We start from the raw sequence: 13,158 nt of genomic DNA on the forward strand, positions 1-13,158 counted from the left end.
CACCCTGGGTGTGACGCTGTGAGCAGTTGCACATGGACAGCGTGAGCCATGGAGGTCGTCTTGTCTCTTACAGAGAACCCAAGCTCCGCTGCGCCCTATCCCCACTTCTCCCAATCTCCTTCTCAGAAGCCCCACTTCCTGGCATTGTGACAGGGTTGTTCTTTGGCAATGCTTTGACGAATCAGAGACAGAAATAGCTTTTTTTTGTGTGTGTGTCAGTTTGTCCATGCATTCATTTTTTCCTTATTTAGGCCACTTACAGCCAAAGATAAATGAAATGAAATGATTCCATGAAATGAAACTCCTTCTCGGTCCCTCTGTGGGTCCTCATCTCTGCCGGCCCTGTAATGGCTGATGTTCTGCAGGGGCTCTGCCCTAGATGTCTCCACTTGACACCCTCCCCAGGGACCCCGATCCCACACATCCCACGGCTCATGTCTCTCTCTAGAGGGATGAAAACAGATTTATATGTAGGTGTGTTCATAGGTGTGTGCGTCGCTGTGCTTGGCCAGTGATTGGCCATGATTGGCCAGTTTGCTTGTCTAGTCCTAGATATTTCTGAGCCCCTGTAACATAGCAACTCTCCTATTATCCTTTCTATTTTCAGCATCTATTACAAATAGTATCTGGCTTAGATAATCTGTCCAATAAGTATTTTGTTAGATGAGTGAATAAATGCATGATGCTAAAATGATGAGAAAAATTTGGATTTGAATTTGAATTTTGTACCTGAAAACAGGCTAAGAGTAATTGCTGTAATTCACTAAAACATTTAGCTCTGAGCTTCCCTGGTATCTATGGCAGAAATCAAAATTCTATGAACCTTTTTTTCTCCTAAAAAAAGTGAAATAATTTTTTCTTTCCATTACATTCCAAGATGCCGTTTTAAACAAGGATTCTCATTTAAGCAGTGATAAATAGCATGGTATGCTGGAATCTTTAATGAGTTATACAAAAGATGTAGACGTAGTCTTCATGTAATTTTTTTTATACTGACCTTTCTTAACAGCTAAGGGTGTAATATTAAACCTCAACTTAAGGAGGTCTTTCTCTTACTGTTTGGAAGAAAGCTGTCATCTTGGCCATTGCCTACCTGACCTGCATACATGTCACTCATGGATTCAGTGAACTGCAGGCACCTGTGCACCTGTCTCTTCACTCTTTGTCCATGGACATCAAGAAAGAGGGTCTCTTTTGGAGGAACGTTTACTATCAACCACAGGTTCATCATCATTAAAGAAAGAAGCTGTTCCAGCTTATGTGGCACCAGCCAGTTTCCAGAAAGCTGTGTTGAGTTGGAAGAGAATTGTAGACACAGAGGCACTGACAATCTCAACTTCCTGTTCACTATCCTGTCCAGCCATCCTGTGCATTGCTTTCATGATGGATCGACCTTCCCTTCTAATGCCTTTGCTGTTAATATTTTATCTTTGGGATAACTCCATGCTCCATAAGCTGAGTCAGTGAATAAGCATCTGGGAATGGCGAGATGGTAGAATCTGCTTTCTTGGAGAGCTCTGCGCGGTCTCTAACGAGGCCGCTGTACCCCTGCCCGTGTGCCAGGCACTTGGACGTCAGTGACCTCTCCAGAATTAGGAAAAGGGTCAAGCAGTTTCCCACATGTGACCTTCTGCTTCATAACCAGAGAGAATTGTGGGAGGCCTTTACAGGACGGCACCGCTTCCACACTGCTCCCCCCTGCCCGTACCCCGTTCTCATCTTTGCCCTTCTCTCCAGTCTCCTGTGTCTTGCATTTGTCAGCCTGCAGGAAGGCAGAGCCTAGGTTGAATGCATTTTGCAAAAATTCAGGACAAAAGCAAGCACACAGAAATCCAGATTCGAATGACCCAACCATTCCACTTCTGGGTATACTCATGTATATCCAGAAGGGTTAAAAGCAAGATCTCAAGGAGGTATCTGTATACCCATGTTCATAGCAGGAGCTCGAGGGGATTTCTGTTCACACGTGTTCATAACAGCATTACTCACAACAGCCAAAAGGTGGACGCAGCCCAAGTGTCCGTCACCAGTTGAACAGATAAGCAAAATGTGGTGCATCCACACACTGGAATATTGCTCAGCCTTAAGGAGGAAGGAAATTCTGACACATGCTGCAATGTGGATGGACTTGAGGACATTATGCTCAGTGGGAAAAGCCAGTCACAAAAGAACAGATACTAAAGGAGTCAAATTCATGGACAGAAAGTAGAATGGTGGGGGCTGGGGGCTGGGGGCAGGGATGAGGAGTTGGTGTTAGTGAGTACGGAGTTTGTTTTGCAGGATGACAAAGTTCACGTGGCACAACAATGTGAATATAGTTAATGCTACCGAATTTTACACTTAAAAATGGCTGAAATGGTAACTTTTACGTTATTTACTTTTTGTACCATGATTAAAAATACATGCAGGTTAGAAATAGGTGTGCAGGGGCTGGGGCATCTGGAGGAGGCTTATGGGTGAAGCAAAAAGTGACAAGCAGTGGCCACACTGTGAAGGAGGAGATGGTGGGAGCTTTGGTTTATTTTTTGTTTTGGGGGGAGCTTTGGTTTAACAGCCTCCGTGCACAGAGAACAGGAGACAAGGCACAGGTGGGCATCTCATGGGATCTTCCTCACTGAACCTGGGATGCCGCTGTTAGGAGGAACTAAACACACTCTGTCACCACCACCTGCACTGAGGGGAGCGCACAGAATGGCCTGACTCAAACCTCGGTGTTGTGCGAAGCGGGCAGAAAACTGTCCTGACTCCAAAACCACAGCAGAACCTCCCTGTGGCTTTGCAGCCTAATTCACACCACATGGACCGTCCAGATGCATCAAACAGGGAGTTCATTTTACAGTGGCACCAGGTTGGCAGTGCATCCAGGTGCCTAGCAAAATGAATTTCATTCTGGAAGAACAGAGCTTTAATATAGCACTCAAAGAATTCACGCAGAGATCCAAGGAAAATATAATGCAATGAAAAGTTATAAAATATACAAGAAAACATGCCACTGGAAATAAGAGCTGACAAGGTCCACAGATGGCAGGAAGAGATCCTCACTGAATTTAGAAATTGTTGTGATCAGACTCAGAATATGGATTTAGGATGTTTAATATGTACAAAAAAAGAAAAGAAGGGGCTGGAAATATAAGTTATAAGCAAAAGACCGTACAATGACCAAACAGATCTGAAAAAGCACCAAATACTAGAAATGAAAATATAGTAATGAAAATAAAGCCAGGAAATTGGACACGTGAGCAGAGAACTGGTACGTCGGAGGTTAGATCTGAAGAAGTTATTTAGAGGTAGCCCAAGAGAGAAAGGGGGACAAAGAGGATCCTGTGACAGGGAGAGGAGAATCATGGACAGAAGAGGGATTGGCACGCTCATCTGAATTGCAGAAGGAGGCGAGGACAGAATGAGGTAGCAGGAAATAATAGAGAGCGTGAAAGCTGCGATAACACGCAGGTACAGGCAGTGGTGGCTGGTAAACCAGCGAGGAAAAGATGGACATTGTAATAAATGGAACTGGGAAAGCGGCTTTCTTTAGGACAAGGAAACTGGCCCTTATCTCCCACTGTATGCAAAAATGAATTCCTGCTAGACTTACATGAGAAAGGCAAAACTATACAATTTTAAGAATGATCATGTAATCAGATATTCTTACAACTGCGGGACATGACGGGATTTTGTAAACAAGGTACAAAATGTGCAATAACTTTGCACTTTATAGGAAAAGACGGATAAGTTATATTTCACTTAAGAAGTTCTATTTATCAATAACACCATAAGGAAAGTGAAAGACACTCATACACTGGGAAACGTCTGTAAGACGTATCATAAATAAAGGTCTCGATCCTATATACAAGGTTACTTCAGAAAGTTCCTGGGGAAGGTTGGTATGGTCTTTTAATTCTCTCCACAAACTTTTTGAAGTACCCTCTATATGTGTGTGTATATATACACACGTGCACAGATAGACATATGCACATGCTTACATATACATATATACGTGCAAATACACATAACAGACTTAGAAACTAATCATAGAAAAACAAGTAGCCCAACAGAGAAATGGGCAAATGATTTCATGAAGAAAAAATAAAAATGGGCCAAGATGCTCAGCTTTATTCAAAATGAGAGAAATGCAAATTGGAATAAAACCAAAATACCACTTTATACTTACCTGATTAACAAAAATTAAAAACCTCCTGACACTGTCACATGTTGATGAGGACATGTAACGGTATGGCACTTATATGCTGTTGGTGGGAATGTAGACTGGTAGCACCACTTTAGAAAACGTTGCAGTGTCATCTGGTTAATCGAGCATTTCTGTACCCAGCAATTCCACTACTGGTAAATTGTGTGTTTCTTAGAAAAGCCGGTTTGTTTCCTTGTAAAGTTGAACATTGACATTCCTAACAATTCCATTCCCAGGAGTATGTTCTAAAGAATTACTTGCACATTTGTACTGGGAGACATGTCCAAGAATGTTGATAGCAGCAAAATAATTGGGGAAAAAACCCACAAAAAAAAACCCCTGAGTGTTCAGTAGTAAAATGGAGAAGTAAATCGTGGTATATTGGAATATACCATAGTGGAATATTATATAACAGATAAAATGGATGTTACAGCCACCAAACACCACCTGGATCAGTCTCAGGAACATAATGTTGATGCAAAAAAACTGAAAAATAAAAAGTAGGTGCAAAAGGATACGTATGCTGTGATTCCATATCTGTGAAGTTCAAAACTATACAGAACTGAACAATGTAGAAGTTTTGGATATAAGCAAAGTAAAACAGAAGAAATGAGAGGAAATAATAAAATCAGGACAGTGGCTAACCCTGAGGAGGGGGGCGTGAATGAGCTTGGGGTAGGAACCCTGGGGGACTCCAGCACTTACCAATAATTTTTTTTTTTCTTGTACTGGGTGATACCATATAGATATGCATCGAATTGTTTTTCCTTATACCTTACACACATTTAAAAATATGTATTTGCCTCTGTTCAATATTTAATACTATATATATATATACACACACACACACACACACACACACACACACACACATTTTAAAAAGCATGATCCCTAGTATAATTTAATGTAGAGAAAAATACCCTAAGCCCTTCAGAGTCCTTGGGGCTTTCAGTGATTTGTAGTGCAGTGTGAACTCTGAGTGCACATGAACCTGACTTAGCAAGAGGGTACTTAGGTGCATCCTGTAGATGGTATTTAAGAGCGCCAGGATGTGGAGTCACACGTTTTTGGAAGATGGTCCTAACAGAGGTCAATATTAAATACATTCTGTTTAAAGAGTAATCGTTAGTTTTCTGGGAAATTTAGCAACACGGGACCTTTTGTTCCTCACTGATAATAAGTGAGGTCAGTATTAATTGATATTAAAAATGGCAAGCATCGTCTCTGCGAATGCCATCATATCGGGTTGCTTTAATCACTTGCATTTTAAATATGGGTATCCAGTGCCAGAAGAGGTAAGTTTTGATTGTTTCTTTCCTCCTCTCCGCCCCTGTGTTTGTCCTCCTGCAGATTCCTTTGGCTTCACCCTGCCGAGGTCTGTGTCCCCTCTGCTGCTCGGGCATGGAGCCCGGCTTTCTGCCAGTGTGCCAGTGCCAGGCCCCGTCTGGCTTTTAGTCCATTCTGTCTGCTGTATTCTTCTGTACATTTCTGTTCTCAACCTTGTGCTAAGCTCACCAGCATCCCTCATTAAGCATTTGAGTAACAAATCCATGAAGATTAAATTTTTTTTTTTCAAAATTGAATTCTTTCCCACTGGAATAGAGCTAGTCAGAGACGAATTTGGGCTTGAAACTTTTAAAATCTGGGTCTAAATTTCTTCACGTTTCAGTTTTATCGGTTCAGATTTTTCTCAGTAAATATTTCAGTGACCTAGATATTTGCATATTTATCTCAACATTACGTTAAATAACACACTTTTCAAAAACTAAGTCATTTAGGAGTTTTCATAAGTGTTATTTTTATGGTGGTTTCTTGACCTTAACGAACAGTGTTGTTTTAACGTGATGAATAGCATAATTTTAATGGTGCATTGTAATAGAGTTGATGTACGTTTATAAAAGAGCATTTTCGTTGATCATTATCTTTTTTTTTAGAGAATCCATTTTAAATGAAATATGTTGGTTTACATTTCAGACTTTGCACATCTGCTTTTTTGTATTTTTAAATTACGATGTACATCTGTGACAATAGCGAGCCAACGTGAAAGCCTCTCTCTGTTGTTTCTTTTGGTGTCTAAAAAGCATGTGAGTCAGGATCTGGAAGACTCATCACGTTCTTCAACACAAGGGAAGTTTAATCAAGACGAGTTTTACAAATTTATCATTTTCCCCGGCAAGTGGATTAAAGTCTGGTACGATCGACTTACCTTGCTGGAGTTACTTGATCGGTAAGCTGCGGAGCGTGCACTCGGAACGACACGTGGGGGGCGTACGGAGCATGTGTGCATGCTTCTGAGCAGAAAGTGGCCCCACGCTGAGGTTTTCAGACTGCACCCCTGCTTTGTGGCGATCCTGAGGTCTAAGCAGTAAGACCCTGACAACTTAAATAATTATAATTTAGCAGTTACAATGGCAGGTATGAGAACTGGGTGACATGGTTTGGATTTGAGGTTAGCTTTGGGGACAGTACTGCGCTTGGCCTGCTCATGTCTTGGCTCATTTCTACCGGAAAGCTTGAGGCTCTGTCTGTAGCACAGGGCCTGGCCTGACTGGATGTGGGCGTGGGGAGAACAGGGAAAGTGAAATGGGTTGATTTTCACCTCTTCCCTAGACAATTGGATTCTGATTTTAACTTGAACGTTAATCTTTCCTTTAAACCCTTTCCCTCTGACTCACCTGTCTCACCGTTACCTGTCGAGATAAAATGCTGTGGGGGCTGGAGATGTGGTTACTGGCAGGGGACAGGGTAAAGGGGAGGTTGGTTAAGGCGTGATGGACCTGGGGCTGGGTGGGGGACTTCCCTGCCTCAAGATGTGCAAAGGACAGTATTATGATCTTCAAGGACAGGGTAGTTCTGATTAGACGGTTTTGAAAATTCGAGATGCTGCTGCTAATGCTGTGCTAAGCAAGTGCTGTTTCATAGTTCAGTGCCAGCGTGGGTGGTGGGTGGGGAGACTGGTTACCTGCCTTGTTGTCTTGGTCCCCCAGAGACTACTTGTTGTGGTGACATATTATATGGTGTGATCACACATGCAGAAACGATCGTCATGCAAAATTACAAGAGTAAATTTCAGGACCCACGAGTCAGGGAATGGAATTATGATGGTTTTTCTAACAACACTATGGACATACACTTAAGAGGAACATTTAATATTTAACTAATAATCCAAGATAATGCATTCCGTTAGGTGAGGCAAGTTTTTGAATTTTGTGTTTTCTGTTAAAACAAATATTTCTGTGGACTTCCATGTTTCTTATTTTAAAATCTACTTGGAATCAAAAAATTAACTGAAAATCCAACTGAGGTCTTAAAAAGGAGGATAAGGAAGATTTCTGCAGTTTTTTAAAAGTTTATAGGTTTTCGATTTTAATCACCTTTCTTGCAAGTCATAATGGATTTTTAAATTTTGTGCTTAGGCTCACCTAGAGTCGGCCCCAGTCCCTTACCCGTAGCCCCTCAGCTGGTGTGGGGAGCCCCTGGGCTCCGGAGTCGGCCCCTGGAAATCAAATCTAGTCCCCACTACTTATTAGTCCTGTGATGTTAGGATGGCTGTGAAACCTCTCTGTGCCTCAGTTTCCTATCTGTTAAATGGGGATAGCCAATTCACAGGGAGGCTGTGACAATTACATCAATTTAGTTCATACAAAGAGTTCCTTAAATATTAATCATTGTTGTTATTATTATGCTAACGATTACCTGAAATGTGGCCCAGAACCCAGAAAGAGGAAAAATAAATAAATAAAATCAGGGGTCAAATGCAGACACTAAAATTCAGACCTGGCATGCACGATAGCCGAGCTGATCACTGCTATAAACTCCCATGGGTTAAAGTCTTCTGCCTGACATTTGTCAACGTGACTCGGGTTTGGGCTGTTCTTCCTTAAAAATGCATCCTCAGTCTCTGAACAGTGGCTCGTGGCTCCTACTTGCAGCCTTCCCTGTGTCTTCAGTTCTCTGTGCATCCTGCTCAGCTGGTTTTCAATTTGCCGTGTTCTCCTTGTTTATTTTCTCTTACTTCCTATTCCACGACTACCGTTCCTGCAGCACACCTCGGTGTTATCCAGTGTTCTGGGTCAGCAGCAAAAATAAGCCGTTCATCTGCTTTGTTTCAACATTTTACGCATTCATTCAACCAGTACTTACCCAAGCAGCTCCCCATGCTGGGCTCTGTACTGGGCACTGGGCACAGAGTGATGTCCAGTCCTGCTGGAGCTTGCATGCCACTGTCATAGGTGCCATGGTGGAAACACGTGACAGCCGAGACACAGGAGCCCGGGGGATGAGGGACACTGACTGGTGGCTGGGAAAGGCTTTCCTGAGGAGGAAGCATGCAGGCTGAGATATAAAGTCAGAAGAGGAGCTGACCCCATGGCAAGCAGAGAGGAAATCATTCATGCTCCTCAAACTGAACTCGTCATCACAGTTGTCGCGAGAATGTGCTCTTGTAGCTCCCGTCCTTACATGTCCTCTTGATCCCACACTCTCACCTGCTGCTGGCCCTGTTCTCTGCTCCCTTTTGCAGCAAAGCTCCTGGAAGTGTCTCCTGTGCTTGTTTCCAGCTCCTCTTCTCCCATCTTCTCCTTGTCTTAGTCAAGCTCCCTGTCCCCAGTGCTCCACTGAACCTGCCCTGCTCCCGCTCACCTTGACCCCGTCCTTCCTCATGGGTTCACTTGCAGCTTTGACAGCTCCGCTCTCCCTTGGTTTTCCTTCTGCCTTGCAGGTCGGGTGGCTCCTTCACAGGAAGGGTGGCTTTCGGGTCCCTCTGCCTCTTCCTGTTGGTGGCGCCGGGTACTGCACTGCCCTAGGCCCTTTTCCTCCTCTACCTTCCCTCTTCTCTTTGGTGATTGTATTCAGTCTGGTGGCTTTAAATACGGTCGATATGCCAGTGACTCTCAGATTTACATCTCCAACTTGGACCCATCTTCTGAACTGTAGTCTTGTATTTCTATCTCAAGGGGACATCTCATGACCATAGTCCAAAGCTGAGCTCCTTATCTCGACCTCCCGCAAGTAAGCTCCCCCTGGGGTCTTCCCCATCACAGCAGTGACACCCCCATCCCTCCAGTTTCTCAGGTTAAACATCCTGCAGTCATCCATGAGGCTTCTTTCCTTCCACACCCGCATTCAATCTCTCGTAGGAAGTCGTGTCTGCCGTTCCTTCCAGACGCCTCCACTGCATCATTCCACCTCTGATGTGACCACCCTGCGCTGAGCCATCATCTCATCTCTCCTCGGCGTCACTGCGCTGGCATCTTCCCTTCTTCTGCCCATTCTCCCTGTACACTATTAACACAACGGAGTGCACCTTTTAAATGTCTCTGCTCTGCTGACCACCCTGCAGAAGCTCGCCCTTCCGCTCAGAGTGAAAGTCGAACTGCTCTCAGTGCCCACGGGCCGGGTGATCCAGCCACTCGTCCCCCGCTACCGTTGCAGGCCCCCTCCGCCCGCGCTGGCCCTTCTGTTCTTCCACATGCCACGCTCTGCTCCAGCCTGCAGACCTGTGCACCTGCACTCCCGTCTTCCTGGAGTGTCCTCCCATATCCCCGTGTGGCCAGCCCCTCACCTTTCTCTCACCTGCTCTCTTCCTTTTTCTGTGGTACATACCATCCTCACATATTACATGATACCCTTAATTCTTTTTTTTAATACTTTTTGGCACCACACGCTAGAAAGGAAGCCCCACGATTTTGTCCACTGGCAAATCCCAAGCAGCCAGAGCAGCACCCAGCACTTTCCTTGCACGAAGGAAGGAATGAGTTTGCTTCCCTTGGCAAACTGGCTCCCTTCCCAGTTGCTGCCATGGATTCTGCTGCAGCTTTTCTCCCCCCGGATGGAAATCTTGGAATTATCTTTAGTTTTTCAGTGAATCCTTTGTTGTGCATAATCCATTTGCTCACGAGCACAGGTCCTTTCTGCCTCGTTCTGAATCGTGTCTTAAGGTCGAGGGTCTCTTCTGACTCCCCAGCTACGCTGCCTCTGGGCCCACATCAGAGGTGTCATTCTGCCTTGCTCTGGGCTCCTTCCCTTCCCATGCATCTTGCAGACCCCTGCAAGATAAGCCTTCTGAAAGCACAGCCTTAACCATGCCACTCTTTGTCTAGGGAGTCACCTTTTTAGCCCAATATTTAAATGTGGGTATAGGAGAGACTGAGCGCAGGTAGTGATGGGGCTGGGGCAAGCGATGGAGTCTTGGGGGAAGAGAATCTGTGGGAAGATACTTTTTACAAGCTTTATTCTCCCCCTCAATAGAAAAAAGTGGTTTTTAAAAAAATTTTCTATTGAGCATCATGATATCTGAATACTTGACGTTTCTACACATTTCCATGTTATTTTTCCACCTTGCTTCTATTATTCTGTCATATGTCAGCTAAATGCTAATGCAGCCAACTCAGTCACTGTTTTCCGTCTCCTGGCTGCTGCTCCCGTTCTCCATCTCTGGGAGGGTCAAGTCCAAGGCCAAGCCCCTCAGCAGGTCAGCTCCAAACTTGACTTGTCTTTCTATGTCTGAGATCTTTATCTATCCGTCCATCTATCTATCTGTCTGTCTATAACCATACGTAATAAGTCCCTACCAAATGATTCATGCACTTGATTGTATGTCTCATTAAAACTTTTCTTCTTAGTTATCTCTTTCTCGTTTTCTTTAGCTGTTGAGGCATCAAGTGTCAGCATCAGATTTGGGTTCTTTTCTGCCCATTTATTCATTCATTAAAAAATATCCTGCACACTGGAAGAGAATATTTGCAAAAGATATATCTGACAAAGGGACTGTTATCCAAAATATACAAGTACTTACACCCTAACAGCAAGAAAATGAACAGCCCAATTGAAAAATAGGCAAGGGCTGGCCAGTTAGCTCAGGTGGCTAGCATGCGGCCTTGTAACACCAAGGTCAATGGTTCAGTTCCCTCTATTGGGCAGCCGCAAAAAAAAATCAAAAAAACAAAAAATGCCCCCGGACTAAAAATAGGCAAAAACCTGAACACCTCACCAACGAAGATATACAGGTGGCCAATAAGCGTATGAAAAGATAGCATCATACATCATCACGGAATTGCAAATTAAAGCAACAGCGAGATACCACCCTGCACCTATTAAATGGCCAGCACTCAAGCACTGACATCCCCAGATTCAGGTGAGGATGTGGAATGACAGGAGCTCTCATTAATCACTGGTGAGAAAGCAGAATAGTACAGCTACTTTGGAAGACGGTTCCGCAGCTTCTCACAAAACTAAACACACGAGTGTTCTCACCACACAACCTAGCAATCACGCTCCCTGATACTGACGCAAATGAGTTGGAAATTTATGTCCACACAAAAGCCTGCACGCAAATGTTTATAGCAGCTTTCCTCATAATTTCCAAAACTTGGAAGCAACCGAGAAGTCCTTCAATAGGTAAATGAATTAAATAAACTGTCTATACAGTGAAATATTATAAGGAATAAAAAGAAATGAGCTATCAAAGCACAAAAAGACGCCAAGGAACCTTAAATGATATTACTAAGTGAAAAAGCCATTCTGCAAAGGCTGCACGCTGTACAATTCCAACTATAGGACATTCTGGAACGGGCGGAACTATAGAGACACTGAACAGATCAGTGGCCCTCAGGGGTTGGGCGGAGAGAAGTAGAACAGGTGGAGCACTGAGGATTTTTAGGGCAACGAGACTACTCTGTATGATCCTATAGTGGTAGATACTTTCATTACACATTTGTGCAACCCCCAGAAAGTCCAGCACCAACAGTGAACCCTGATGTAAGCCGTGACTCCAGGTGACAATGACGTGTCCATGCAGGTTCATCAGTTGTGACAGATGTGCCCCTCGGGTATAGGACATTGATGGTGGTGGAGGCTGCACGTGGATGTCTGGGGAAGGGGGTATGTGGGGACTCTGTACTTTTCCCTCAGTTTTGCTGTGAATTGAAAACATCTCTAAAAAAGAAAGTCTATTAATTTTAAAAAAAAAAAAAATTCATGAGTGCCTGCATGCCAGGCACGAAATAGCCAATTATCTCTGTCAAAAAAAAGTCACAATTTAGTGGGTGAGACCAACACATATATGAGCAAAAACTGGTGACACAGGAAGTATGCACAGAGTTCTAGTGAATGACCCTCCTACGCTCCCGGGCGTGTCATCCCCTGACCTTGAGGTCCAGGCCTTACTCCCTTTCAGCCTCTCATATCCCACCCCGCAGAAGTCCCCACCTCTGAAGTCGTTGTCTGGGTCCCTCTCACCCTTCATATGCCCCTCAGTGTTCCCCACTCGTCTCCACCACGCTGACCCATGGACGTCCTCCTGTCCTCTACTGCCCCCCTGTCCTGCCTAGGTTCCGTGATCCCGACCTTTGGCCCCTTCCTCTCAGTATTCCAAAACTCCCTGCCCTGGCCCTCTGCATCCCCACCTGCTGACACTTGCCCTCCAGATGAGCTCACTTTTCTGGCCTACACCTCCTATGGAATCCCACCATCACCCACGGAGACCGCGTGGTGGTGACACAGCCAGCCCAGCCCCCCACACTATGGGGAGGGTGCAGTGTCCCCCTGGCTCTCCAGCCGGAGCTCTCCCTGTGTCTGCAACTGGGCAGCAACTCCAGCTCCAGAGAGCACATCTGGAAACGATTTCCTGCTCTGCCAGGTGTTAATGCACCACCCTCCCCAACCCTTCCATTAAAAGGAGCCAGCGAAGCTCTTTATCTGAAACACCTTTCATGGTTGTGGATGGAATCGTAGCCGCCTTTTCCCAGTAAACCCAGTTTACTGGCCAAGGAGATCCAATGGGATTCTGTTTCATTTGTTTCAATAACAGAAATCTGGGGTTAAAATATGGGTTTTTGTTTATGAAATACAGGAATGGGGAAAGAAAGAAACCTTAAAATCTTGCCAGCAAGTGTAAAGCCTTGCTGAGCATCTGCTGCCGCCGTTGCCTTCTCTTTAACTGCGTGCAGGTGCTCTCTGTTTAGGAACGGACA

At 44.6% G+C, this 13,158-nt stretch overlaps 1 protein-coding gene across 1 annotated transcript in view; it reads left to right on the forward strand.

Annotated features, from left to right (window-relative positions):
* Positions 1-13,158, forward strand: part of PCNX2 (pecanex 2) — a 237,885-nt gene that overhangs the window by 43,923 nt on the left and 180,804 nt on the right. The window contains exon 10 of the mRNA XM_063082913.1: positions 6,268-6,413. Coding sequence (XP_062938983.1) covers positions 6,268-6,413 — 146 coding nt within the window. The remainder of the gene's footprint in view (positions 1-6,267; positions 6,414-13,158) is intronic.

The sequence above is a fragment of the Cynocephalus volans genome, chromosome 18 (genome assembly GCF_027409185.1).
Source record: "Cynocephalus volans isolate mCynVol1 chromosome 18, mCynVol1.pri, whole genome shotgun sequence".
NCBI lineage: Eukaryota > Metazoa > Chordata > Mammalia > Dermoptera > Cynocephalidae > Cynocephalus > Cynocephalus volans.